At 42.2% G+C, this 24461-nt stretch overlaps 1 protein-coding gene and 1 pseudogene across 1 annotated transcript; both read right to left on the bottom strand.

Annotated features, from left to right (window-relative positions):
* Nucleotides 1–12339: 12339 nt before the first annotated feature.
* LOC112267437 lies at nucleotides 12340–13884 on the bottom strand (annotated as a pseudogene).
* A 240-nt stretch (nucleotides 13885–14124) lies between these two features.
* Nucleotides 14125–18817, bottom strand: mmp20a (matrix metallopeptidase 20a (enamelysin)). Its single transcript, XM_024445806.1, has 10 exons — nucleotides 18709–18817; nucleotides 18122–18375; nucleotides 16670–16818; nucleotides 16369–16500; nucleotides 16090–16251; nucleotides 15885–15996; nucleotides 15659–15801; nucleotides 15274–15430; nucleotides 15065–15168; nucleotides 14125–14936 (listed from the first exon to the last, which is right to left on the bottom strand). The coding sequence occupies exons 1-10, from the start codon at nucleotides 18721–18723 to the stop codon at nucleotides 14836–14838; spliced, it is 1329 nt and encodes a 442-aa protein (XP_024301574.1). The 5' UTR covers nucleotides 18724–18817; the 3' UTR covers nucleotides 14125–14835.
* Between the last annotated feature and the right edge of the window lie 5644 nt (nucleotides 18818–24461).

Genomic DNA, 24461 nt, shown 5'->3' on the forward strand with positions numbered 1-24461 from the left:
GACAATGTGATAGTGACAGGCACCTTACCAGCAGGAACATCAGCACGGGTGGCGGAATTGGTGACTTTGACACAAGTATGTAAACAAGCTGAAGGAAAAACAGCTACTATCTACACAGACTTAAGGTATGCTTTTGGTGTTACCCATGATTTTGGAAAAATATGGAAAAACAGAGGATTCATGACATCACTGGGAGCTCCTGTGAAGAATGGACCAGAGGTGATGGCTCTACTGAATGCTCTCCAGTTACCTGAACAAGTTGCAATTTTGAAAATGAAAGCACAAGGAAAAAACGTTTACAGACGAGGGTAAAAGTAATGATTTGGCTGACAGTGCTGCCATGGTGGCTGCTAAGAGAACACCTTTGTCACCTAAACTGATGAACAGATACACCTTGGATACACCTTGCATATATTGCAACACATTGGAGATACACAAAACATGAAGTGTGGGAATGGATGGCTGCAGGATGCAAACTCAATCAAGAAGGTGTGTGGAAATACAACCTGAGATGTGTAGCGCCAAATGCACACTTACCCTACTTGGTGACACAGATCCACTCTTTGGGACACATTGGTGTGGACAAGATAGTTTATCATTTTGTGGGAAAATGGTGGAATCCTGGTGTGGGGAAAGAGGCTGAGGTTGTCGTGGCAAATTGTAACACTTGTATGGAAAACAACACCAAGGGACGAGTGAAAGTACAGACACGACAAGCACCTGCCGCACCAGGACCCTTCAGACATCTACAGTCGTGACAGTCTGTCATGATTACATCAAGCTGCCAAAATGTAAAGGACATGAAGATGTGCTCGTCATTGTTGATCGTTTCTCACAATGGGTTGAAGCTTTCCCTACTAAGAAAGGATCTGCACAAAACGCAGCTAAAATTCGGATTCAAGAAATCATACCCAGATGGGGATATCTGGAACAATTAGATTTTGACCAAGGCACTCATTTCACAGGAAAATGGTGTGGGGAGGTAGCTCGTCTTCTGAACATAGACTGGCAACTTACACTGCCCTTATCATCCTCAATCGAGTGGACAGGTAGAACACACAATTTGAGTTTTGAAAGAGAGACTTTCAAAGTTGCATCAAGAAGGGTTGGCATGTCCAGATGCATTGCCTACGCTATTATGTAGTATATGGGCAACACATAACAAAACCACAGGGTTGAGTCCGTTTGATGTTGTCACAGGTTGACCCATGTCACTACCAGGTATGTTAGATTTGAAAACAGCAGACTTTCACTTTATGAGTGACACAATGCTTAACTATTGCATACAACTCTCTAATGCAGTAGGGGAAGCAGACAGACAAGGTAAAGAGACGTGGGGAATAACTCCCAAGGGAAGACATGACGTAGTACCAGGACAATGGGTGATATGCATATGTAACAGACACATTAGGAACAAAATGGGAAGGTCCTTATCAAGTTTTGCTCATAACGAGTCCAGCAGTAAAAGTCCAGGGAAAATCAAGATGGATACATGTCACTCATTGCAAGGTTATCAATTTTGATGCAAAGTGGAGCCTGGAGAATAATGAACTGATTGATTAGCAATCGGGGGCCAATCTTGGGTAAGGAAGCATAGTAAGATGATCCAAACCTGATAAGCTTCTATGTTGTATACTGCAGTATTTGTATTTGCCCAAGCAGCAGCTACTCTTCCTGGGGTCCGGCAAAATGAAGGCAGTTTATATGATTTTTAAACATTACAATACATTCACAGATTTCACAACACACAGTGTGCCCTCAGGCCCCTACTCCACCACTACCACATAGCTACAGTACTAAATCCATGTGTATGTCTAGTGGTAATTTATCATATGTGTGTGTGTGAGTGTGTGTGTATGCATGTGTCTGTGCCAATGTTTGTGTTGCTTCACAGTCCCCGCTGTTCCATGAGGTGTTTTTTTAATCAGTTTTTTAACTTCTTTGGGACTGGGGGGCAGTATTGAGTAGCTTGGATGAATAAGGTGCCCAGAGTAAACTGCCTGCTACTCAGGCCCAAAAGCTAGAATATGAATATAATTAGTATATTTGGATAGAAAACACTCTGAAGTTTCTAAAACTGTTTGAGTATATCAGGAACAAAATATTATTATTATATTAATATGACATATTATTAATATTAGCTCTCCAAGTACATCCAAGGGCCAGCCGTGCTGCCCTGTTCTGAGCCAATTGCAATTGGCTCAGAAAAGTCCTTTTTTGTGGCACCTGACCACACGACTGAACAGTAGACAAGGTGCAACAAAACTAGGGCCTGTAGGACCTGCCTTGTTGATAGTGTTGTTCAGAAGGCAGAGCATCACTTTATTATAGACAGACTTTTCCCCATCTTAGCTACTACTGCATCATTATGTTTTGACAATGACAGTTTACAATCTAGTGTTACTCCAAGCAGTTTAGTCATCTCAACTTGCTCAATTTCCACATTTATTACAATATTTACTATAAGTTTAGGGTTTAGGGTTTCGTGAGTGTTTTGTTCCAAATACAATGCTTTTAGTTTTAGAAATATTTAGGGCAAGTTATTCCTTGCCACACACTCTGAAACTAACTGCAGCTCTTTGTTGAGTGTTGCAGTCATTTCAGTTGCTGTAGTAGCTGACGTGTATAGTATTGAGTCATCCGCATACAAAGACACTCTGGCTTTACTCAAAGTCAGTGGCATGTCGTTATTAAAAATTGAAAAAAAGCAAGCAGTCATCATATTAGGGATATCTAGGTGAAAGATCACAGCCCAGAGGTTTGTTGGGCCATTGTCCTTTTGAAAAACAAATGATTGTCCCACTAAGCCCAAACCAGATGGCATGGCGTGTCGCTGCAGAATGCTGTGGTAGTCATGCTGGTTAAGTGTGCCTTAAATTCTAAATAAATCACAGACCGTGTCACCAGTAAAGCACGCCCACACCTTAACCTCTTCCTCCATGCTTTACGGTGGGATCCACACATGTGAAAATCATCCGTTGGAACCAAACATCTCCAATTTGGACTCTAGACGAAAGGACAAACTTCCACCAGTCTAATGTCCATTGCTCGTGTTTTTTGGCCCAACCAAGTCACTTTTTCTAATTGGTATCCTTTAGTAGTGTTTTTTTTGCAGCAATTCGACCATGAAGGCCTGATTCACGCAGTCTCCTCTGAACAGTTGATGTTGAGATGTGTCTGTTACTTGAACTCTGTGAAGCATTTATTTGGGCTGAAATTTCTGAGGCTGCTAACTCTAATGAACTTATCCTCTGCAGCAGAAGTAACTCTGGGTCTTCCATTCCTGTGGCGGTCCTCATGAGAGCCAGTTTCATCATAGCTCTTGATGGTTTTTGCAACTGCACTTGAAAAAACGTTCAAATTTCTTGAAATATTCCGTATTGATTGATCTTCATGTCTTAAAGTACTGATGGAATGTCTTTCTCTTTGCTTATTTGAGCTGTTATTGCCGTAATATGAATTTCGTATTCTACCAAATAGGGCTGTCTTCTGCATACCACCCATACCTTCTCACAACACCACTGATTGGCTTAAATGCATTAAGAAGGAAAGAAATTCCACAAATCTTTTACCAAGGCACACCGGTTAATTGAAATGCAGTCCAGGTGACTGCGAAGCTGGTTGGGAGAATGCCAAGAGTGTGGAAAGCTGTCATCAAGGCAAAGGCTGGCTACTTGTAGAATCTCAAATTTAAAATATATTTAGATTTCTTTAACACTTTTTTGGTTACTCTATGATTCCATGTGCGTTATTTCATAGTTTTGATGTCTTCACTACTATTTAACAATGTAGAAAATAGTAAAAATAGTAAATAGTAATAAAAAAAAGTAAAAATAAAGAAAAGCCTTTTGAATGTTTCACCTGTCCACATCTGTCCTGCTTACACTCCTTAGTGGACATCCGGTGTCTCTTTCCCCCAATTCTCTCCCTCTCCCTCTTCTTCTCTGTGTGATTGTGTGGTTGGAAACCAGCTGCAACCCGTTCTATAATCAAGACCTCTACAAATACTCAGTTTTGCCACTTCAACTCTGCCAGATCATAATCTCCGTTCAGTCTGTCATGCGTCTAGCTATTTGTTGTTATTTAACCCCTCTGGGATATGTGGGACGCACACATATAAGATACCAAATTAAAGCTACACGTGTTGTGAATCCAGCCAACATGTCAGATTTCAAAAAGCAAACGATGCTATTATCTGAGGGTAGCACCTTTGTAAACAAAGAGAGAAAACATATTTCAACCCTGCAGGCGCAACACAAAACGCAGATATAAAAATATAAATCATGCCTTACCTTTGACAAGCTTATTTTGTTGGCACTCCAATATGTCCCATAAACATCACAAATCGTCCTTTTGTTCGATTTATTCAGTCGATATATATCCAAAAATTCCATTTATTTGGGGCGTTTGATCCAGAAAAACACTGGCTCCAACTTGCACAACATGACTACAAAATATCTCAAAAGTTACCTGTAAACTTTGCCAAAACATTTCAAACTACTTTTATAATACAACTAGGTATTTTTAAAAGTAAATAATCGATAAATTGAAGACGGAATGATCTGTGATCAATACAGGAAGAAAACAAACTGACGCTACCTTTCTGGTCACGCACCTCTATCTAACAGTACACTTGAAGTGACCCTCGTTTTGAACAGGGCTACTTCTTCATTACACAAAGGAAAAACCTCAACCAATTTCTAAAGACTAGTGACATCCAGTGGAAGCGGTAGGAACTGCAAGAAGGTCCCTTAGAAATTTGGATTCCCAATGAAAACCCATTGAAAAGAGAGTGACCTTTCCTCAGGGTTTCGCTTGCTACTTAAGTTCTGTTATACTCACAGACATGATTCAGTTTTAGAAACTTCAAAGTGTTTTCAATCCAAAATAATATGCATATCTTATCTTCTGGGGATGAGTAGCAGGCAGTTGAATTTGGGCATGCATTTCATCCGGAGGTGAAAATACTGCCCCCTGTCACCAAGAAGTTAAGATCTTGTATCCTGCTCTGCCTATTTCTATGCCTGGTGTTGTTTCTCCTCTCAATGCAGTTTTGCTGCTCTGACTCTGGTTCCTGTCTCCTGTTCCACATCTCACCACCCTGCTACCCTGCTCTGGATTCAACTCATCATCACTCCCTTAGATTCCCCTCCGGACCTGTTTACCCTACCCCAACACAGCTCATTCCAACCTCAGCCTCCACATCGGGTTATCTACAACTCATCCAAGCTTCCCTGGATCTGCACTTCATGTCTTCCTGTGTTACAATAAAAATATTGGTTCATTCACCTCTGTTTCCTGGTCTGAGTCTGCCCTTGGGTTCCCCTGTGCTGCTCTGCTGAGCAGAATAAGTAGATGTCCTAAAACTTTTGACCGATAGTGTAGGTAGAGAAAGAGCCTAGGTGGTACAAGTAGGTAGATAGAGCCCAGGGGGTACAGGAAGGTAGAGAAAGGGCTTAGGGGGTACAGCTAGGTAGAAAAATAGCCTAGGGGCTATAAGTACAGTGAGGGAAAAAAGTAGTATTTGATCCCCTGCTGATTTTGTACATTTGCCCACTGACAAAGAAATGATCAGTCTATAATTTTAATGGTAGGTTTATTTGGACAGTGAGAGACAGAATAACAACAAAAAAATCCAGAAAAACGCATGTCAAAAATGTTATAAATTGATTTCCATTTTAATGAGGGAAATATGTATTTGACCCCCTCTCACAATCAGAAAGATTTCTGGATCCCAGGTGTCTTTTATACAGGTAACGAGCTGAGGTTAGGAGCACACTCTTAAAGGGAGTGTTCCTAATCTCAGTTTGTTACCTGTATAAAAGACACCTGTCCACAGAAGAAGATTCCTAACTCTCCTAACTCTCCACCATTGTTATTCTGTCTCTCTGTTCAAATAAACCTACCATTAAAATTATAGACGGATCATTTCTTTGTCAGTGGGCAAACAAAATCAGCAGGGGATCAAATACTTTTTTCCCTCACTGTAGGTAGAGAAATAGCCTAGAGGGTACAGCTAGGTAGAGAAAGTCTGTGCCAAACTGCTCTGCCTCACCTACTAGATTGTGCTCCACCCTCATGCTGTCATCAAAGCCCTGGTGTCTCTGGTATGGCTCAAAGTTGACCGAGGCGTTGTCCTCCAACAGGCTGTGTAGAACCTGGCCATGGACGACACACCTCGAAACGGATCCACAGATAACTGTACAGGGACATATCAAACCAATAAGCAACACATCAGTCGTTCAGCTATACGTACTTTAGCAGATATGAGAGAGCATATTAAGGTCAGTTCCTCTGAATTCAGGAAATGCACCAATTGCAATCTCCACAAAGATAATGTGCAATGTTCAACTCATTTCCTGTGAGGTAGATGGCACACTGGTCATGGAATAGCATGCTGTCTGTGATAATCTGGAACAGGGAAGGACATCATTCTTTATTCTCTAGCCACTGATCTGAGAACAGTCATGGGCTGTGTCCCAACAGTCTTGAATAGCTTCTCCTGGTCTCCTTTCATGGATAATGACCCTGAACAAAATGATCAGGGAGGACAATTTGGGGAAAATCTGTTCAGAACTTTCAACTAAGAGTGGTCATGCTAATGGGGAGATATGGAGAAAACCATGTAAGATCATTTGGAGAGTGTTTATACAGAGCAAATGTGAGGCATAAGTATGATTTGAGACACAGACATCCCCTAGACTGTACACAGTCAGACCCCCAAGTACTATGGGGAAGACAGGACGTCCTGAGGAGTCCAGAGCGATGAGCTGAACCAGCTTACGAGACCCCCTGTCAGAAACCTTCTGCTTTTTCAACATTCTTTTTGGTCCTGAGGAAAATATATTTTATGGAGAACACTTTGTGCTGCCCATCATCACAGGACATAAGAATGTGTCTAATCTACAGGTAGTCTGGTATAAACATGGCTCTACGCATCGTCTTCTTCTCCATTCTCCCTGCCTCCTTCCTTTCGTTCTTTCTTGGGCTTCTTAGGAAGGCCAGGCTTAGGGGCCAGATGCCCACGTTGGGCTGGAGCTGAATGTCATAGGGGGGTGAGAACTGGTACTGGCAGCGATAAGCATCTCCCCCTCTGACACAGACTGGTACTGCAAAAGTGATTTCAGTAAGAACCTGAAAAACAAAGCACAAGAGATGTCTGATTAGACAACAAAAACAGTTTTCAAGGTACCTGTCAATCAGTGGTCAAAAGTGAAAATGTTTTTGCATCAATACAATGCAGTTCGAGGGAAGGTATTGGGTTGCATGCACAGCCATAAGTGTACTCACCTGTGCTCCTCTTTTACTCGCACAAACTTCTCCAAGTGTGCAACTTCATCAGAGAGCCCGATTCTCCTGTGGGTTACATACCATGTGACTTCAATTAGTGACTTCAGCCCTCAGCTTATAGTACCATAGTCTACTACACATCACCTACATTTCTCCTCCATGCATCTAAAGTGTAATGGGGGAAGCATGTAGCATCTGAATTCATTGTGTTACAGAAATGACTTGAATAATAGTGATTCAAATCATTGTCTTTAGTATTTATTTATTTTTAACCTTTTTTTTACCTTTATTTAACCAGGCAAGTCAGTTAAGAACAAATTCTTATTTTCAATGATGGCCTAGGAACAGTGGGTTAACTGCCTGTTCAGGGGCAGAACGACAGATTTGTACCTTGTCAGCTCGGGGATTTGAACTTGGGAGGCATAGAAGGGAAGGGAGGCATAGAGGACGCAGAACCCAAGCTGGAGAAGGTTGACTGGGGGGGAGACCCCGTGAAAGATTGGGTGGTGAAGGACTGTAGAGCCTGCTGCCCCTCATCATCTCTGTGGATGGATAGAGTGGGCATTGCATCATAACACCACATCCAAATACTAGTGGCAATGTAGGCCATGATCCACACTCTTGACCATTTCAAAAGATTGTGTATACAATGACAATCTTATGTGGATGAGGTATATCTGGAAAAGTAACTGATGCAACTCAAAAGAAAAATTGTGACAGAGCAAAGTAACATAGCTACAATGACTATATTTTTTCTTTATAAGAATGTTCATTATCCAAACACATTGATCTTCAACTGCAGTCCCCTAAATGTGTATATTTGTCAGATCAGCAGTGATATAACTGAACTAAAGGAATTTCTTCTGATAACCTTTGCATAATGAGAGCAAAGACCCCATTTCTGTTCTCAATCCTCATGAACCTCCTGCTGTCTTTCTGTGTCTGCAACATAGTGGGATACTGAGGCAAAGGCTAGGTATTTGGGAACTGACATGTCTTAATAAGGGTGGGTTTCACTGTTGTAACCTTGAATGACTAAGATCTAGTCTGTATTAAGTGCAACTTAGAGAGCATCATGATGCATGTTCTAGTCCTGCACACTGTAGCAGAGAGAGAACTATCACCCAGATAGGCCAGTCGTGTGAGAAACTCGTCATCATGCAAGCGGTCAGACAAGTGAAAATTATAGTCATTAAAGAAAACATTAAGCTCGTCTCTCAATTTAAAAAAATGTGTCAATACTTTGCCACCTGATAGCCAACGCACTTCTGTATGCTGTAAAAGGGTTACATGGTCACTGCTTAGTGCAGAAAATACAGAAAAAGTTCAGGGGGCCTTGCTTTAACAAAGTTTAACATTTTCACTGTAGTCTCCAAAACGTCTTTCAAGCTGACAGGCATTCCTTTGGCAGCAAGAGCCTCTCGATGGTTGCTGCAGTGTACCCAAGTGGCATCGAGAGCAACTCCACTATGTCTCCCTGTCATGGATTTTGCTCCACCAGTACAGACACCAACACATCTTGACCACTAAGTCTATTTGATGTCACAAAGCTGTCCAGTACTTTAAAAATATCCTCTCCTGTTGTCCTGGTTTCCAGTGGTGTGTAGAAGAGGATGTCTTCCTTAATTGACCCCCCATAAACGTAACATACATATACCAGGAGCTGTGCCAGGCCCGCCACGTCTGTTGACTCATTCAGCTGTAACGCATAGAAATAACTGGCTTTTATGCGAAGCAGTAATTGTTTCAAAACATTTCCTGCCATGTTACTGATGTGTCGTGAAAGTGTTTTTTGATTTTTTGGGGGGGGCCTTTTCCCCCAGCATTGTCGCAGCCATATCCGCGGCAGCGGGAATAATTAAGTCTTCTACAATAGTATGGGGCTTGCCTGTCCTTGCCACTCGGTAGCTCACCATATAAGGCTCTTCTAGTCCCTTCTTATTAATGGTATTTGTTGTTTTTATACATGTTTTACGACTCAAAAGTCATCTTAATTCTCACTCAAAAAACTCCTGTGGCTTATTTTTGGCTTATTTTTGTTTCTAAACGTCTGCGCAAGAGTGAACATTTCTTTGAGTTCTGAGATAGACTTTTGCACATATAACACACTGTGGCTGCGGAAAAGGCACTACTCCCAATATAAGTGAACCCCAAATCAATGTAGTTCTCATCATAGTTGTGCCTCTTCGATGGTCCAACGTCCATATCTGTTGTTCGGTGCTTTCCCGGGTAAGGGGGCAGTAACTCTTCGGCTGCATCAGAATCACAACTGTCAGTGTCCATGCTAGCTGGGCTAACAACAAATGTAGAGTTACTGATGTTAGCATTGGATGCGCTTGTGGAAGCAGAACAACTTGTGTCGTCGACAGGTGCAGGTGTAGTACTGCTGGAAGTAGCAGTACTACCAGTATAGCTGGTACAGTATGTGTCTCTATGGAGGCAGGCCTTACTTTTGTTAACCATTTATCAATTTTCGAGCAAACGGAATGAGCAGCTGGACCGTTAGTGGAATTCCCGCGAGAGAGTAACGGTTAATGTGTTTTGATGTTAATTATTTGACTGGGCTACCTGTATTTGACATTGTGTTGTTATTTTGCTGAACACTAGATGGTTTCATTTTATTTTGGGCATTGAAACGAGGCTACTCGGGAAAAACATCATCCAAATGCATTGACCCTTTGGAAAATAGAAATGGACTGTGAAAATGTGAAGAATTTTGAATTAAAAAAAATAATAACCCGGCAGTTATCTATTATATTCCAACAGTTATTTGAATCTCATTTGATATAAATCAAAGACAGCAATCACTTATTTACAGTATTTAACCATGGAGTCGGACGCGCAATGCCGACGGGGGTACGCCAAATAAAAATGTGATTCACATTACTTATTTGTTAAAATAATAAATAAATACTGTAAAACGATATTTATTATTATTACATACATGAGTTAATAAAGCCTTCAGTACAACTTGTTCTACTGATAAAGACCATTTTTTTCTCCTATAGGTTACTTCTCAGATAGTCCAGCTCTCCTGAACTACGGCTGGTTGGATTGCTACTAAGATACTACTAAGTACTACTACTATTGATAATAAGATTTAGTTCTATATCAAATCAAAGTTTATTTGTCATGTGTGCCAAATATAACAGGTGAAATGGTTACTTACAAGCTCTAACCAATAGTGCAAAAAAGGTGTTAGGTGAAAAATAGGTAAGTAAAGAAATAAAACAATAGTAAAAGACAGGCTATATTTAGCAGCGAGGCTATAAAAGTAGCGAGGCTACATACAGACACCGGTTAGTCAGGCTGATTGAGGTAGCATGTACATGTAGATATGGTGATTGCCTCAGAGAGGCTTCTGCCTACATACAGACTCAAATCATTGGCGACTTTAATAAATGGATCACTAGTCACTTTAAATAATGACACTTTAGTAATGTTAACATTAACGGTTGTTTTGAGCGTGGCAGAAATCATACTTTATTGAAAGCATGTCCAATTTTGAATGTTTATAATTTCAAACTAGGTAAAGAGACCCTTAATTTTAGACTAGGGACCACACTGCCACTTCACTGAATAGCAGGATAATGATTGCTTTGCAATGCTTGAAATTAGACACTGATTAATTTCAAACCACTCGTTGTTGAATTTGTGATTTCCAACTTGTTGTGAAATGTTTATGTCCAATGGCCGATGAGCACTGATACGTTTTATCTATAATTTCTCTTCATTATTTATTTAGTTTGAAAAATAATGTTTACCCCTTTTTTCTCCCCAATTGGTAGTAGTTACAGTCTTGTCTCATTGCTGCAACTCCCATAACATAACCCAACCAAGCACAATGCACATCCAACCTGGAAGCCAGCCACACCAATGTGTCTGAGGAAACACCGTACACCTGGCAACCTGGTCAGCATGCACTGCACCCAACCAGCCACAGGAGTCACTAGTGCACGATGAGACAAGGATATCGCTGCTGGCCAAACCCTCCCTAACCCGGACAATTCTGGGCCATTTGTGCACCGCCCCATGGGCCTCCCAGTCGCGACCAGCTTTGACAGAGCCTGGGCTGAAACCCAGAATCTCTGGTGGCACAGCTAGCACTGCGATGCAGTGCCTTAGACCATTGCGCCACACAGGAGGCCCATAATTATTTATCTTCAAATGACAATGATTAAAAAGGATTTGAAAAAATCTGTAGTTCTGCCCCTGAACAAGGCAGTTAACCCACAGTTCCTAGGCTGTCATTGTAAATAAGAATTTGTTCTTAACTGACTAGCCTAATAAAATAATAAATAGTAGTAGTATCTTAGCGGCAATCCAGCCAGCTGTAGTTCAGGAGAACATGTATCACCCAGTAGTACTCACTCTGCCTTGGACCATCTGAGAAGTAAAGGTAACCTATAGGAGAATAAAATGGCTTTATCAGTAAAAGAAAGTTGTGCTGAAGGCTTTATAAACTCATGTATGTAATAATAATAAATATAGTTTTACAGTAAATGATCATCAAAGTTCTGAAAGACAGCATCCACGTTTGAGTCAATGCCTGGAAAATCCTGAGTTATGGATTGGGGATATCCATAGTGCGTTTGGCATCTTGCCTCATCAAAGCTGAAACATAATATCAAATTATTTTATTTTGATTTTTTTATAAATCTAATGATGCATATTATCATACAGAAAAACGCATGACATATCACTTATTGCCGTCTAAGTAAACCATGTTCCAAACACCTCCAGTATTTGTTGCCCACAAATAAGGTTTTCTCTTAGTCACTGATGAATGGAAGCCAAAGTTGGCTTTGGATAGCCAGGGAGATTCGTCTTTGCATAAGCCCTTATTCCCCAGTATTTGTCACCTGTGGAAATATGAGAAGTAAATACTGTTTGTACGAGAGAGAGTTTGAGAGTGGGAGTACACAAATCATTAGCTGTCATGCGGATACCTTTAAGATAACACACATCACATAATCATACCAATAGTATTCAATAAAGATGGTAATAAAAAACACATACAGTGAACAGAATTATTCTATAGAAATGCTGTCAATGTGTTTGATGACCATTCAGGGCTTGGACCCCATGTCTGTTATCATCAGGCAGTGTGTATCCATTGGTGTTGACATACTGATAGGTGGGGAACATCAGAGCTCTCCGTTCCCTGGAGTGGTTCAGCCTCAGAGGATGACCAAACTCATGGGCAGCCACCAACAGCAGATCACTCCTGAGTACAACATTACATGTGTGTGTTGAATCAGTGAATCGGGCTACACTAGGTCTTAAATAGTGTTGTGTGTTCAGATGGCCACCCCTCTGGCTCAGTGTCCAGGTTTCATCGTCATCAAAGTGTGTCCCCCCACCTTGGTTCAGTCCAGGGGAGTTGGAATGGGCTAAGACAGCATTTGGCCCATCAAAAGGATAGGAGTCTGTATGATCTGTGTTTAGACAAGCAAGATTTAAGACGTTCATCAGTAGTGTATAGTGATGGTATTGAGTCAATACCATTGTCATAGTCCATACTCACATCCACCCTTGAAGAGGATCATGACGTTGGCAGTGTCAGTGTAGATCTGTTTGAAGTCCAGGGGGATCACATCACTGTAGATCTAGAAGGCCTGGGCTATGGTTGTATCTATGTACATCACTGCCTCGGGTCTGGTGTGAACTGAGTGATTTTGTCAAACACATGTCATTCAGCACTCACTCATTGACATTACCTGACAAGTAAAAGGGACCCGTTTTACTCCTGCAGTGCAGGCATTGCACAATGACCCAGGCTGGGCAACAACGGATTTGACATTTTTAGCAGATGATCAACAATGAACAATGAATACCATATTCTTTTCCTTGATTATAGCTGTCAAACGTAATGGATTTTAAAAGAAGTCAAAGTGCTCATTTACAGTCAGAGCTTTCACTATACCTGTAGGTAACAGTGTTCTTCTCCCATGTTGGTTTCCTGTGGAGTGTTCATATCTGCTGATGTCAGACACTCCACATCTGAACTCCTTCATCACCTCCAGAGTGTTTTTGTCCAGAACCCCAGTGACCTCCAGGCCAAAGAGTGCCTGCATGGCCTCCAGGCTCTTGTTGAAGTCTGGCTTGATAATACTCTGGGAAGTTGAGTTTGTCAACCCCACATCTGTGTACTATTGAGACAGATAGTCCTGGTGTTGGAGGAGGTTTAGAGACAACATTTTAAACAATCGGTTTTCTCATGCCTATTACGACTCTCATGCGAAACAGTACACGCATAACAAGTAGGCTAACTTGTATTTTCCCGCCTTATTCTGAGATAATACTGACGATACGGGTAGCAATATACTGAGCCATGTGATGCAATTCTTCAGATAAATTACCTCAGCGACTGTCTTGTCGTCCTCTGATGATGTTTGGACCGCTGGAGCACTGGCGGGGGCAGCCTAACACAGACAAAAACAGGCCAGAAACTGGACCGCGGAACCCGTATAATGACAATTTCCAAACCTGTGGTAATGCAGAGGGGAGACTCTCTCTCTTTCTCTATCACTCTGCCCTGTCCAAATTCTCTTTTGAATGATCCCTAACAGTCTGGGGTGTACATGGTTCCATTCAGAACATGAGTGAGATGCCAAGGTAAGCTTTGTGCTCTTGAACATTCCTGTAAACTTTTGGACAAACCCCTATCCTCAAGGAAGAGGGAGAGTTCTCCTGATAACATTGTTGGAGGTGGTGTGTAGAGTTTTGGGTGATTGTTAGGGTGAGGTTTAGGCATACTGTAGGTACACATAAGTTAACATTGTAAGGAAAAAACAGTGGTTAGTTTGAATATATTTGATCAGTCAAGCACATTTATTAACAATCAAACTTCAAAATACATTTCAAATCATAACATGTTACTACATTATAATATAATTAATCCATTTGTAATTTATGTTCTGTACCCATACAGTAAGTTACCACAAGGATTTAAGTGAAATGGCCTTGAAGATGGTTGCTTGATGATGCAATTTCACTTCTTGCAACACTTTCATCAACATTCAGCTAGTGAATTATCTTGGTTCATGCTAGATGAGGTAGCCCTGAGGTACTTAGATACTGCATATTAATCTTACTCAATACAAGATTCAATTAATCCGATTTAAAATATCAAATAAATAAACTACTTTGAACAGCAATTCTTGATATTTGCATCAAAGCTACAAAAGACGTGTTTGTGCCGGGACAATAAACCGATTGCTACGTATAAAATCTGGCATACTCATATCCTTAAGGTATACTTCAGGATATGTTCAATTGATTGAGCAGGTACACTCTTGTCAGATGTTCTTTCAAAGTTGGGCTAGGTCGGTAACAAGTTTTGTAACAGAGACAGGTAGCCTAGCGGTTAGAGCGTTAGGCCAGATACCAAAAGGTCGCTGGTTCATAGCCCCGACCCAAATTGGTGAAACAGATCTGTCGATGTGCCCTTGAGCAATGTACTTAAATCGAATTGCTTATGTAAGTTGCTCTGTATAAGAGTGTCTGTAGGTGGGGTCACATCTAGTGTCTTTGACAGATATGTTAGCAGTCCAGCCATGCATTGGCTAGGATTTGATTCAGCACCCGGTTCTGTCTGTAGTCATAGTTGTATGCCTTTGTTCCACTGAAGAGATAGATAGTACCTGTTGATGAGAAATATGATAATGTTTTCTTAAAGTGGGCCTAGTAATCAAGGTAACACAAAAGTGTCATGATATTATAATGTATGCAATTTAAGTCAAGGTGACATGGTGAAGTGTTTTATGGCTACCTTGTAACTCAAATGCAGCATCAACACTCCTCCCAATACCTGGCCAGTCTGTTTGGATGTTTCTTGGAAATCCTGGATCCATCCTACGTCTGTGTTCATCGTATCTGTACAATAGATAACAAATAAACATTGAACTTATAAATAAATGACGGATAGCTTATGTGCAGTTCCTTTCTAACAAATGTCTCATTTTGTTAGAGGCTGTTTACCTATAGTAATCGTGTCCTATGAAGAAGAAGGTTTTTCCATATTCACTGATATGAACAGCAGCGTCAATGTTCCTTACTCTGGCTGGGAATCCATAGTCATATATGGAGCCAAAGTGGCTTTTCATCTTAAGCTGTCGAACCACCCAGTACTTAGGACCTGAAACACAGGGCACTTTTACTGCATCTGGAACCCTATGAAAACATACAACAAGAACTGCCAGATGCCAATGAGCTTTGAGAGTTTCTTGCATGAAGTGCGACAATTTTGACGCAGGGCTATAATTTAGGTCCAGTGGTTCTTTGAAACAACGTTCTGTTTCAAATCTAGCGCTGTCATGCTGTGAGGCCTAAGTGAGGCCTTTGAGACGATCAGACAGCACATTACCAGTGAAGACATATGCCACGCCTTTGGCAGGGATGTCATAGGCTGCGTCCACAGGAGAGTTGATGCTGGGGAGGTATGTGCTGCTGGGGCCCTCTCTCAGGCAGTTCCAGTATGTCGTCCATGTTGTCCTCAACCACATGTACCTGGAGGAAAACAAACCGCTGTGTTGGGGCAAATAAGAACCTATACTATAAAAATGATATTGCATAATTCAAAACTCCTTTACCTGTTTTTAAAGAACATAATTTCTTTCCCGAACACTGCCACTGCATCAACAGAAAAGTTGGGATCGCACTTCTTAGGAAGGTTTGGTGGATCCTGTTTTCTGACTGGCTTGCCTTGGAAATAAAAGCAAAGTCTCCTATGTTTAGATAGAAATCCACCCAAAAATGTACCATGTGATAATTATGTTATTGCTCATTTCTACTTACCATACAGCGCCTGGATTCCCAGTGCGTCATCTTGTGGAAGTGTGTACTGTGCTCCAATGTAATAATTGTAGTTGGGGTACATGAGAGATGAGGGGTCTTTGGAATGGGAGAGGCCCAGGGAGTGGCCTAACTCATGAGCCGCAACAGTGAACAGGTTATAACCTAAAACAGCATCCAATAAGAAAATGTTTATTTGTCTACAACCACATTTTGAATCCTAATTCATTGTGTTTTATAAAATAAATTCAGATCATGTTATGCTCATAACAGTGGCCCTACCTTGCTTGGAATGCCCCATCGTCCAGATTTCGTCCTCGTCAAAGTGCACATCTCCCCCCATGTCCTCCCCTGGTGCGAAGGCGTGGGCCAGAACACCCTTGGGACCGTCAAAGGGAAAGAAGTCTCCGTGAGCTAGGATGGATGGAGCGAGATGGATTATCAGGCATGTACCTGGAAACTGGCTCCAATGAGTATATAATTATAGCACAATTAAAACGTCACATGCAGCCACATACATTCTCTACCACCTCTATTAGAAAATACGCTGAACTGAACGGAGAATGATTCAGGGTCAGAATACTTTTTTTTGCGAAGGAGAGGATGATGTCTGCCTTGTCGTGGTTGACCTTGATGAACTTCAGTGGGGCCGCGTCACTCCAGATCTTCAAGGCCAAACGGAAGGAAGTATCCACCTCCTCCTGTGTAAGGTCAGGGGTGTACTGATCAATCCTGCAGGTCATTGGCACAGACAACACAGAAAAACATGAAGCAGCCTGAAAGAAAGCATAAAAAACTGGGCTAGTTAGATCCAGTGAGCTGGTCATCTATTGGCAGCTGTCTGGTTTTAAAAGGGAAAGGGGGGTACCTAGTCAGTTTAACAACTGAATGCATTCAACTGAAATGTGTCTTCCACATTTAACCCCTCTAAATCAGAGAGATGTGGGGGGGGGGCAGCCATAATCGACATCGACGTCCTCGGCGCCTGGGGAACTGCCTTGCTCAGGGGCAAAACGACAGATTTTTACCTCGCCAGCTCGGGGATTCAATCCAGCAACCTTTTGGTTACTGGCCCAACGCTTGAACCTCTATACAATTCAGTGATGAAACAAAACTGTGATTTTATGATGAAACATGGTTAATTTTGGGGATTATGTCATTCCTTTTATACACAGTGTACAAAACAGGAACACCTTCCTAATATTGAGTTGTACCCCATTTTTCCCTCAGAACAGCCTCAATTTATTGGGGTGTGGACTCTACAAGGTGTCGAAAGCATTTCACAGGGATGCGGGCCCATGTTGACTCCAAATTTTCCCACAGTTGTGTCAAGTTGGATGGATGTCCTTTGGGTGGTGGACTATTCTTGATACACATGGGAAACTGTTGAGCATAATCCAGAAGCGTTGCAGTTCTTGAAACACTCAAACTGGTGTGCGTGGCACCTACTACCATACCCCGTTCAAAGGCACTTAAATCTTTTGTCTTGCACATTCCCCCTTTGAATGGTACACATAAACAATCCACGTCTCACTTGTCTCAAGGCTTAAAATCCTTCTTTAACCTGCTTCCTCCTCTTCATCTACTCTGAGTGAAGTGGATTTAACAAGTGACATCAATAAGGGATCATAGCTTTCACCTGGATTCACCTGGTCAGTCTATGTCATGAAAAGAGCAGGTGTTCCTAATGTTTACTACACTCAGTGTAATTCCCTGCAGTTAAAACATTTGAAAGTCTGTTTTAGGAAGTAATATCTATATTCTGACAGATATTTTGAATATCAATAGAGCAAATCCCAAAAGATGAAATGTATTTATTTTATCTTTATTTTTTCCAGTCAGGTCTATTAAGAACAAATTGTTATTTACAATGACGGCCTGGCTAGAGGCCAAAGGCATCCTGTGTGGCAGGGACAGGGGATAAAAAAAATTGTACAACAAGATGGATAACACAGATGGAAGACAATTGTCAGCAAAAAAGAAGACATTGTGACCGACAACCGATACTAGACAGATAACAGATAATAATATGCACCTGTATGTGATGGTGGAATTCTTCCACTTGATCTGGTCAGGGTAAAAGCTGTAGTTTTCCATGTCAGGCACTCCACACCTATGCTTCCTCATCACAGAGAGTGTCTGGAGGTCCAGTCTGCCAGTCTGCTTCAGACTGAAGAAACCCTGCATCTCCCTGATCTTTTCCCCCAGGGCTGAGGTGGCGGTGGCCCTCCTATTACGGGGCTGGGGGCCACTGCTGGGGCTCATGTGGTAGAACCTCCTCAGGTAACCCTATCATACAGCTGGTTACTAACCAAACTTCCACTGATAGCAGGTCACTTCTCTTATAAGGACAAGTAAGTCTTATTTGTCCTAAAGTAGGCACAACTTTAAGTTGTCCAGAAGACGATAGATTTTGCTTGACCTAAAGTAGTCTTAACATCAAGTTGTTCTAAAGTGCACTTCATAAATGTACTCAACATTTACCATTGAAAAACAGACAATAACTAGAAATGCAATACCTGGGAAAATAGTCAAAACACAATCAATGTCTTCCAATACAGTTTTTTTTCTAGAGATAGGATTTTCCAGAAGATTTTCTAAAGAGTGGATGAAGACACAAACCTCAGCCAGTTCCATGTCCTCAAGCCTTGGCCATTGTTCCTTAGAGATAGGTAAAGTCCACAACAGGTCTGTGAGCACTAGAAAGTACAGCACTTGGATCCAGGGCCAGAGCCACTCCATCTTTAAATGAACAAGCTCTTTACAGCCCATGGCTTTATAGATAAGAGCATGCTTAAGGTCTGTGGTGAATCACATGGTTTCCAAGCCCTCAATCCTCCAGTTGCAGCAGTTCTACCTGCAGCTATTACCATGAGGTGTGTGGTAAGAATAATTAGTCTATGGAAAACCCTGAACTATATATTGTTTACCTCAATCGAGGTAAACAAGTGTGAAACGGGATAAAGGGATGTCCTATAGCCCTACCTGTCAACACTGGGCTTGTTACTTTGGTTACCAAGTATATTGTTTCCTGATTTTGCACGTCAATAGTCTTTCTATTATTTCCAAAATGTCCAAATGTCATATGGCCTTATTTTGGCCATGATTTTTAAACAACAACTATATTAGACTAGAGTTATTTGGACTAACTTTACTATACTGGAATTATTTGGCTGAACTGTTGAATTGCACTTGTCAAATAGCCAGTGTTGTCCTCCCTTAGTCGTAATGTGTCTATTGGCACACAGCTCCAATAACATAGATACTCTCGGTCTGGTTTGATATCTTCATAACAATCTCAACCGTACTTGTAGATGTCTGTAATGAAATATGTGATTTAGGAAATTAAGGAAATTAATGAAATTAGCCATTGAAACTCACCCACTAATTTCTGCCTGATGTGCTGGGAGTATGTTGGTATTATGTAACACATTCCTTTCTCACGGTATTGATTCGTGAACCTGTAAATATTTCCAAAATGTTTTCCTTACAGGCAACCCAATACATTGGACTGAACTCAACATGTTAGAAGTATGCAAACAGTTTTATACAGCTTTGCATAGCCTTTATTGCATTTTGGGCACAAACATTTCATTTCCCATTAAATGTTTTTGGTCACTTCATATCAAAATCCTTCAGCATCTGAGCTAGGTATTTGCTTTCTCAGTTCCAACAACTTGTTTCTGGGTATAATCGTACTTAGAAACTTGTTGTCCAACGAAGAAGTAGATGAAGTCTTGGATAAACAAAAATGTAACAATTAAAAGGAGTTTTACAAAATAAAATGTTCAAATTGAGCTGGCATGGCCTTCGTTGTTGTGATATAATAGTAGCTTACCATCTTTGTAAACAGCTGCATCGATAGTAGTATTGAGCCATGGGAAGTCAGTGATGTACCGTGGGTATCCAGCATCCATAACTCTTCGTTTTTCATTATAACTGAAAATAAATATATATAAATACAGTACCAGTCAAAAGTTTGAATACACCTTCTCATTCAAGGGTTTTTCTTTATTTTGACAATTTCCTATATTGTAGAATAATAGTGAAGACATCAAAACTATGAAATAACATATATGGAATAATTTTGTCAACAAAAAAGTGTTAAACAAATCAAAATGTATTTTATATTTGAGATTCTTGAAAGTAGCCACCCTTTGCCTTGATGACAGCTTTGCACACTCTTGGCATTCTCTCAACCAGCTTCATGAGGTAGTCACCTGGAATGCCTTTCAATTAACAGGTGTGCCTTGTGGAATTCATATCAATCTTAACGCGTTTGAGACAATCAGTTGTGTTGTGACAAGGTAGGTGTGGTATACAGAAGATAGCCCTATTTGGTAAAAGACCAAGTCCATATTATGGCAAGAACAACTCAAATAAACAAAGAGAAATGACAGTCCATCATTACTTTAAGACATGAAGGTCAGTCAATCCATAACATTTCAAGAACTTTGAAAGGTTCTTCAATTGCTGTCGCAAAGACCATCAAGCACTATGATGAAACTATCTCTCATGAGGACCGCCACAGGAAAGGAAGACCCAGAGTTACCTCTGCTCCAGAGGATAAGTTCATTAGAGTTACCAGCCTCAGAAATTGCAGCCCAAATAAATGCTTCACACAGTTCAAGTATCAAACACATCTCAACATCAACTGTTCAGAGGAGAATGCTTGAATTAAACATTCATGGTTGAATTGCTGCAAAGAAACCACTATTAAAGGACACCAATAAGAAGAGGAGACTTGCTTGGGCCAAGAAACAGGAGCAATGGACATTAGACCGGTGGAAATCTGGTTCTAAACGCTGTGTCTTTGTGAGACGCAGAGTAGGTGAACGGATGATATCCGCATATGTGGTTCCCACCATGAAGCATTGAGGAGGAGATGGGATGGTGCCAGGTCTCTGACCTCCTCCCTATGAGCTGTCTCATCGTTGTCGTTGATCAGGCCTACCACTGTTGTGTCGTCAGCAAACTTAATGCCAGTGTTGGAGTCGTGCTCTGCCACGCAGTCGTGGGTGAACAGGGAGTACAGGAAGGGACTAAGCACGCCCCCCTGAGTGGCCCCAGTGTTGAGGGTCAGCGTGGCAGATGTGTTGTTGCCTACCCTTACCACCTGGATATGGCTTGTCAGAAAGTCCAAGATTCAGTTACAGAAGGAGGTGTTTAGTCCCAGTGTCCTTATCTTAGTGATGAGCTTTGTGGGCACTATGGTGTTGAAAGCTAAGCTATAATCAATGAACAACATTCTCACATAGGTGTTCCTTTTGTCCAGGTGGGAAAGGGCAGTGTGGAGTGCGATTGAGCTTGCGTCATCTGTGGATCTGTTGGGGGGGTATGTGAATTGGAGTGGGTCTAGCATTTACGGCATGATGGTGTTGATGTGAGCCATGACCAACTTTTCAAAGCACTTCATGGCTACCGACGTGAAGTTTAAAATGTCAGTGAAGACACTTGCCAGTTAGTCGGCGTATGCTTTTAGTACACGTCCTGGCAATCCATCTGGCCCCTCACCTTTGTGAATGTTGACCTGTTGAAAGGTCTTGCTCACATCGGCTACGGAGAGCGTGATCTCACAGTTGTCCGGAACAACTGGTGCTCTCATGCATGCTTCAGTGTTGCTTGCCTCAAAGCGAGTACAAAAGGTATTTAGCTCATTTGGTTGGCTCACGTCACTGGGCAGCTCGAAGTTGGGTTTCCCTTTGTAGTCCGTAATATTTTTCGAGCCCTGCTACATCTGACGAGTGTTTTAGTAGGATTCAATCTTAGTCCTGTATTGACGGTTTGTCTGTTTGATATTTCGTCTGAGGGCATAACAGGGCTTCTTATAAGTGTCCGGATAGGTTTCCGGCTCCTTGAAAGCGACAGCTCTAGCCTTTAGCTCTGTGCGGATATTGCCTGTAACCCATGGCTTTTATTTGGGAAATGTATGTACGGTCACTGTGGGGACAACGTCATCGATGCACTTATTGATGAAGCCGGTGACTGAGGTGGTATACTCCTCAATACCATTGGATGAATCCCAGAACATATTCCAGTCTGTATCATTGCAAAACAGTCCTGCATTCATGTCATCTGACCACTTCCATATTGATTGAGTCACTGGTACTTCCTGCTTTATTGAGTGATTGAGTCACTGGTACTTTCCTGTTTTTGCTTGTAAGCAGGTATCAGGAGGATAGAATTATGGTCAGATTTGCCAATTGGAGTGCGATGGAGAAATTTGTATGAGTCTCTGTGTGTGGTGTAAAGGTGGTCTGGAGTTTTTTATCCTCTGGTTGCACATGTGACAACCTGCATTATTAAAATCCACGGCCACTAGGAGCCCCGCTTCTGGATGAGCATTTTCTTGTTTGCCTATGGCCTTATACAGCTCATTAAGTGCCTTCTTAGTGCCAGCATCGGTTTGTGGTAGTAAATAGACAGCTACGAATAATATGGATGAGAACTCTCTTTGTAGATAGTGTAGTCTACAGTTTATCATGAGGTATTCTACCTCAGTCGAGTAATACTTTGAGACTTCTTTAATATTAGACATTGCGCACCAGCAGTTATTGACAAATAGACACACCCCCACCCCTTTTCTTAGCAAACGTAGCTGCTCTGTCCTGCAGATGCACAGAGAAGCCAGCCAGCTCTTCATTATCTGTGTCATCGTTCAGCCACGTCTCAGAGATTTGTAAGATATTACAGTTTTTAATGCCCCATTGGTAGGATAGTCTCAATCGTAGATCGTCCAGTTTGTTTTCCAATGATTGCATGTTGGCCAATAATACGGAGGGTAGTGGTGGTTTATCTACTTGTCTGCAAATTCTTACAAGGCAACCCGCACTCCTCCCACTTTTCCTCCATGTTTTCTTCACGCTGTGGACTACGATTTGGGCCTTGTAGTCACACCAGCCTTTGCTTTGAATCCCCCTCGTGTCCATCTCAGGCGTTCAGCGTCGCTGGCCTTCTAGCTGCTGCTGAACCTGCTGCTGGCAAACACCCTTCAATCATCAACCCCGGACTTGTCTCGTCATCATTACACACACCTGGTTCCAATCCCGACTCTATCACTGTATATATATACTCCCTCTGTCATTTGTCTTTGTCGGTCATTGTAAATGTTGCTTGTTTTACTGAGAGGAATCTCTCCTACTATTTTCCTAAGTACTTTAATATTTTGCACTTTGGGCATCGTCACGCTTTTATTTATATATATATATATATATATATATATATATATATATATATATATATATATATTGCTTTAATAAACTCAGTAGTTCTAATCCTGCGACTGCCTCCTGCCTACTCCTCTCTAACATTGTGACACTTGTATTGACTTCGCGTCGGACTCATTTAAAGAAAAAATTGTTGTCCAGTTTGAGGTGATTAATCGATGTTCTGATGTCCAGAAGCTCTTTTCAGTCATAAGAGACGTTAGCAGCAACATTATGTGCAAAATTAGTTATAAACAATGTGAAAAATCAAGCAAAATAGCACAGGTAGTTGGGAGCCCGCAAAAAGGTGTGGACTCCGACCGCAAAACCTGACTCAATAGGGGAGGTTCCGGGTGGGCATCTATGATGGATGACACAGGACGTCGGGGGCGGCTCCAGTGCGGGGCGCATCGCCGGAAGATCCGGAGCATGGGTCGTCGCTGGAGGCACCGGACCGTGGATTGTCGCCGGAAGCTCCAGACCGTGGATCGTTGCCGTAGGAACCGGACAGTAGATCAGCGCAGGAGGCTCTGGACTGAGAACCCCTGCTGAAGGTTCTGGACCGACGACCGTCACTGGAGGCTCCTGACCGCCGACCGTCACTGTAGGCTCCGGAAGCTGACCGTCGCTGGAGGCTCCGGACCGCAGACTGTCGCTGGAGGTTCCGGATCGCAGACCGTCTCAGGATGTTCTGGACCGCAGACTGTCTCAGGAGCTTCCGGACCGCAGACCGTCTCAGGAGGTTCTGGACCGCGGACCGTCTCAGGAGGTTTTGGACCGTGGACCATCTCAGGAGGTTCCGGACTGTGGACTGTCTCAGGAGGTTCCGGACTGTGAAACGTCGCTGGAAGCTCTGGACTGGGAACTGTCGCTGGAAGCTCTGGACTGGAACTGTCGCAGGAAGCTCTGGACTGGGAACTGTCGTTGGAAGCTCTAGACTGGGAACTATCGCTGGAAGCTCTGGACTGGGAACTGTCGCTGGAAGCTCTGGACTGGGAACTGTCGCCGGAAGCTCTGGACTGGGAACTGTCGCCAGAAGCTCTGGACTTTGGATGCGCACTGGAGGCCTGATGCGTGGTGCCGGCACTGATGGTACCGGGCTGGTGACACGCACCTCAGGGCAAGTGCGGGGAGGAGGCACAGGACGTACTGGACTATGGATGCGCACTG

This window comes from Oncorhynchus tshawytscha, linkage group LG14, assembly GCF_018296145.1.
Source record: "Oncorhynchus tshawytscha isolate Ot180627B linkage group LG14, Otsh_v2.0, whole genome shotgun sequence".
Lineage (NCBI taxonomy): Eukaryota > Metazoa > Chordata > Actinopteri > Salmoniformes > Salmonidae > Oncorhynchus > Oncorhynchus tshawytscha.

Coding starts and splice junctions, on each gene's coding strand:
- mmp20a (XM_024445806.1), bottom strand. Junction 15,431..15,658: donor CGTGGCATATGTCTTCACTG/GTAATGTGCTGT, acceptor CCTGTGTTTCAG/GTCCTAAGTACTGGGTGGTT. Junction 15,169..15,273: donor ATAGGACACGATTACTATAG/GTAAACAGCCTC, acceptor TCTATTGTACAG/ATACGATGAACACAGACGTA.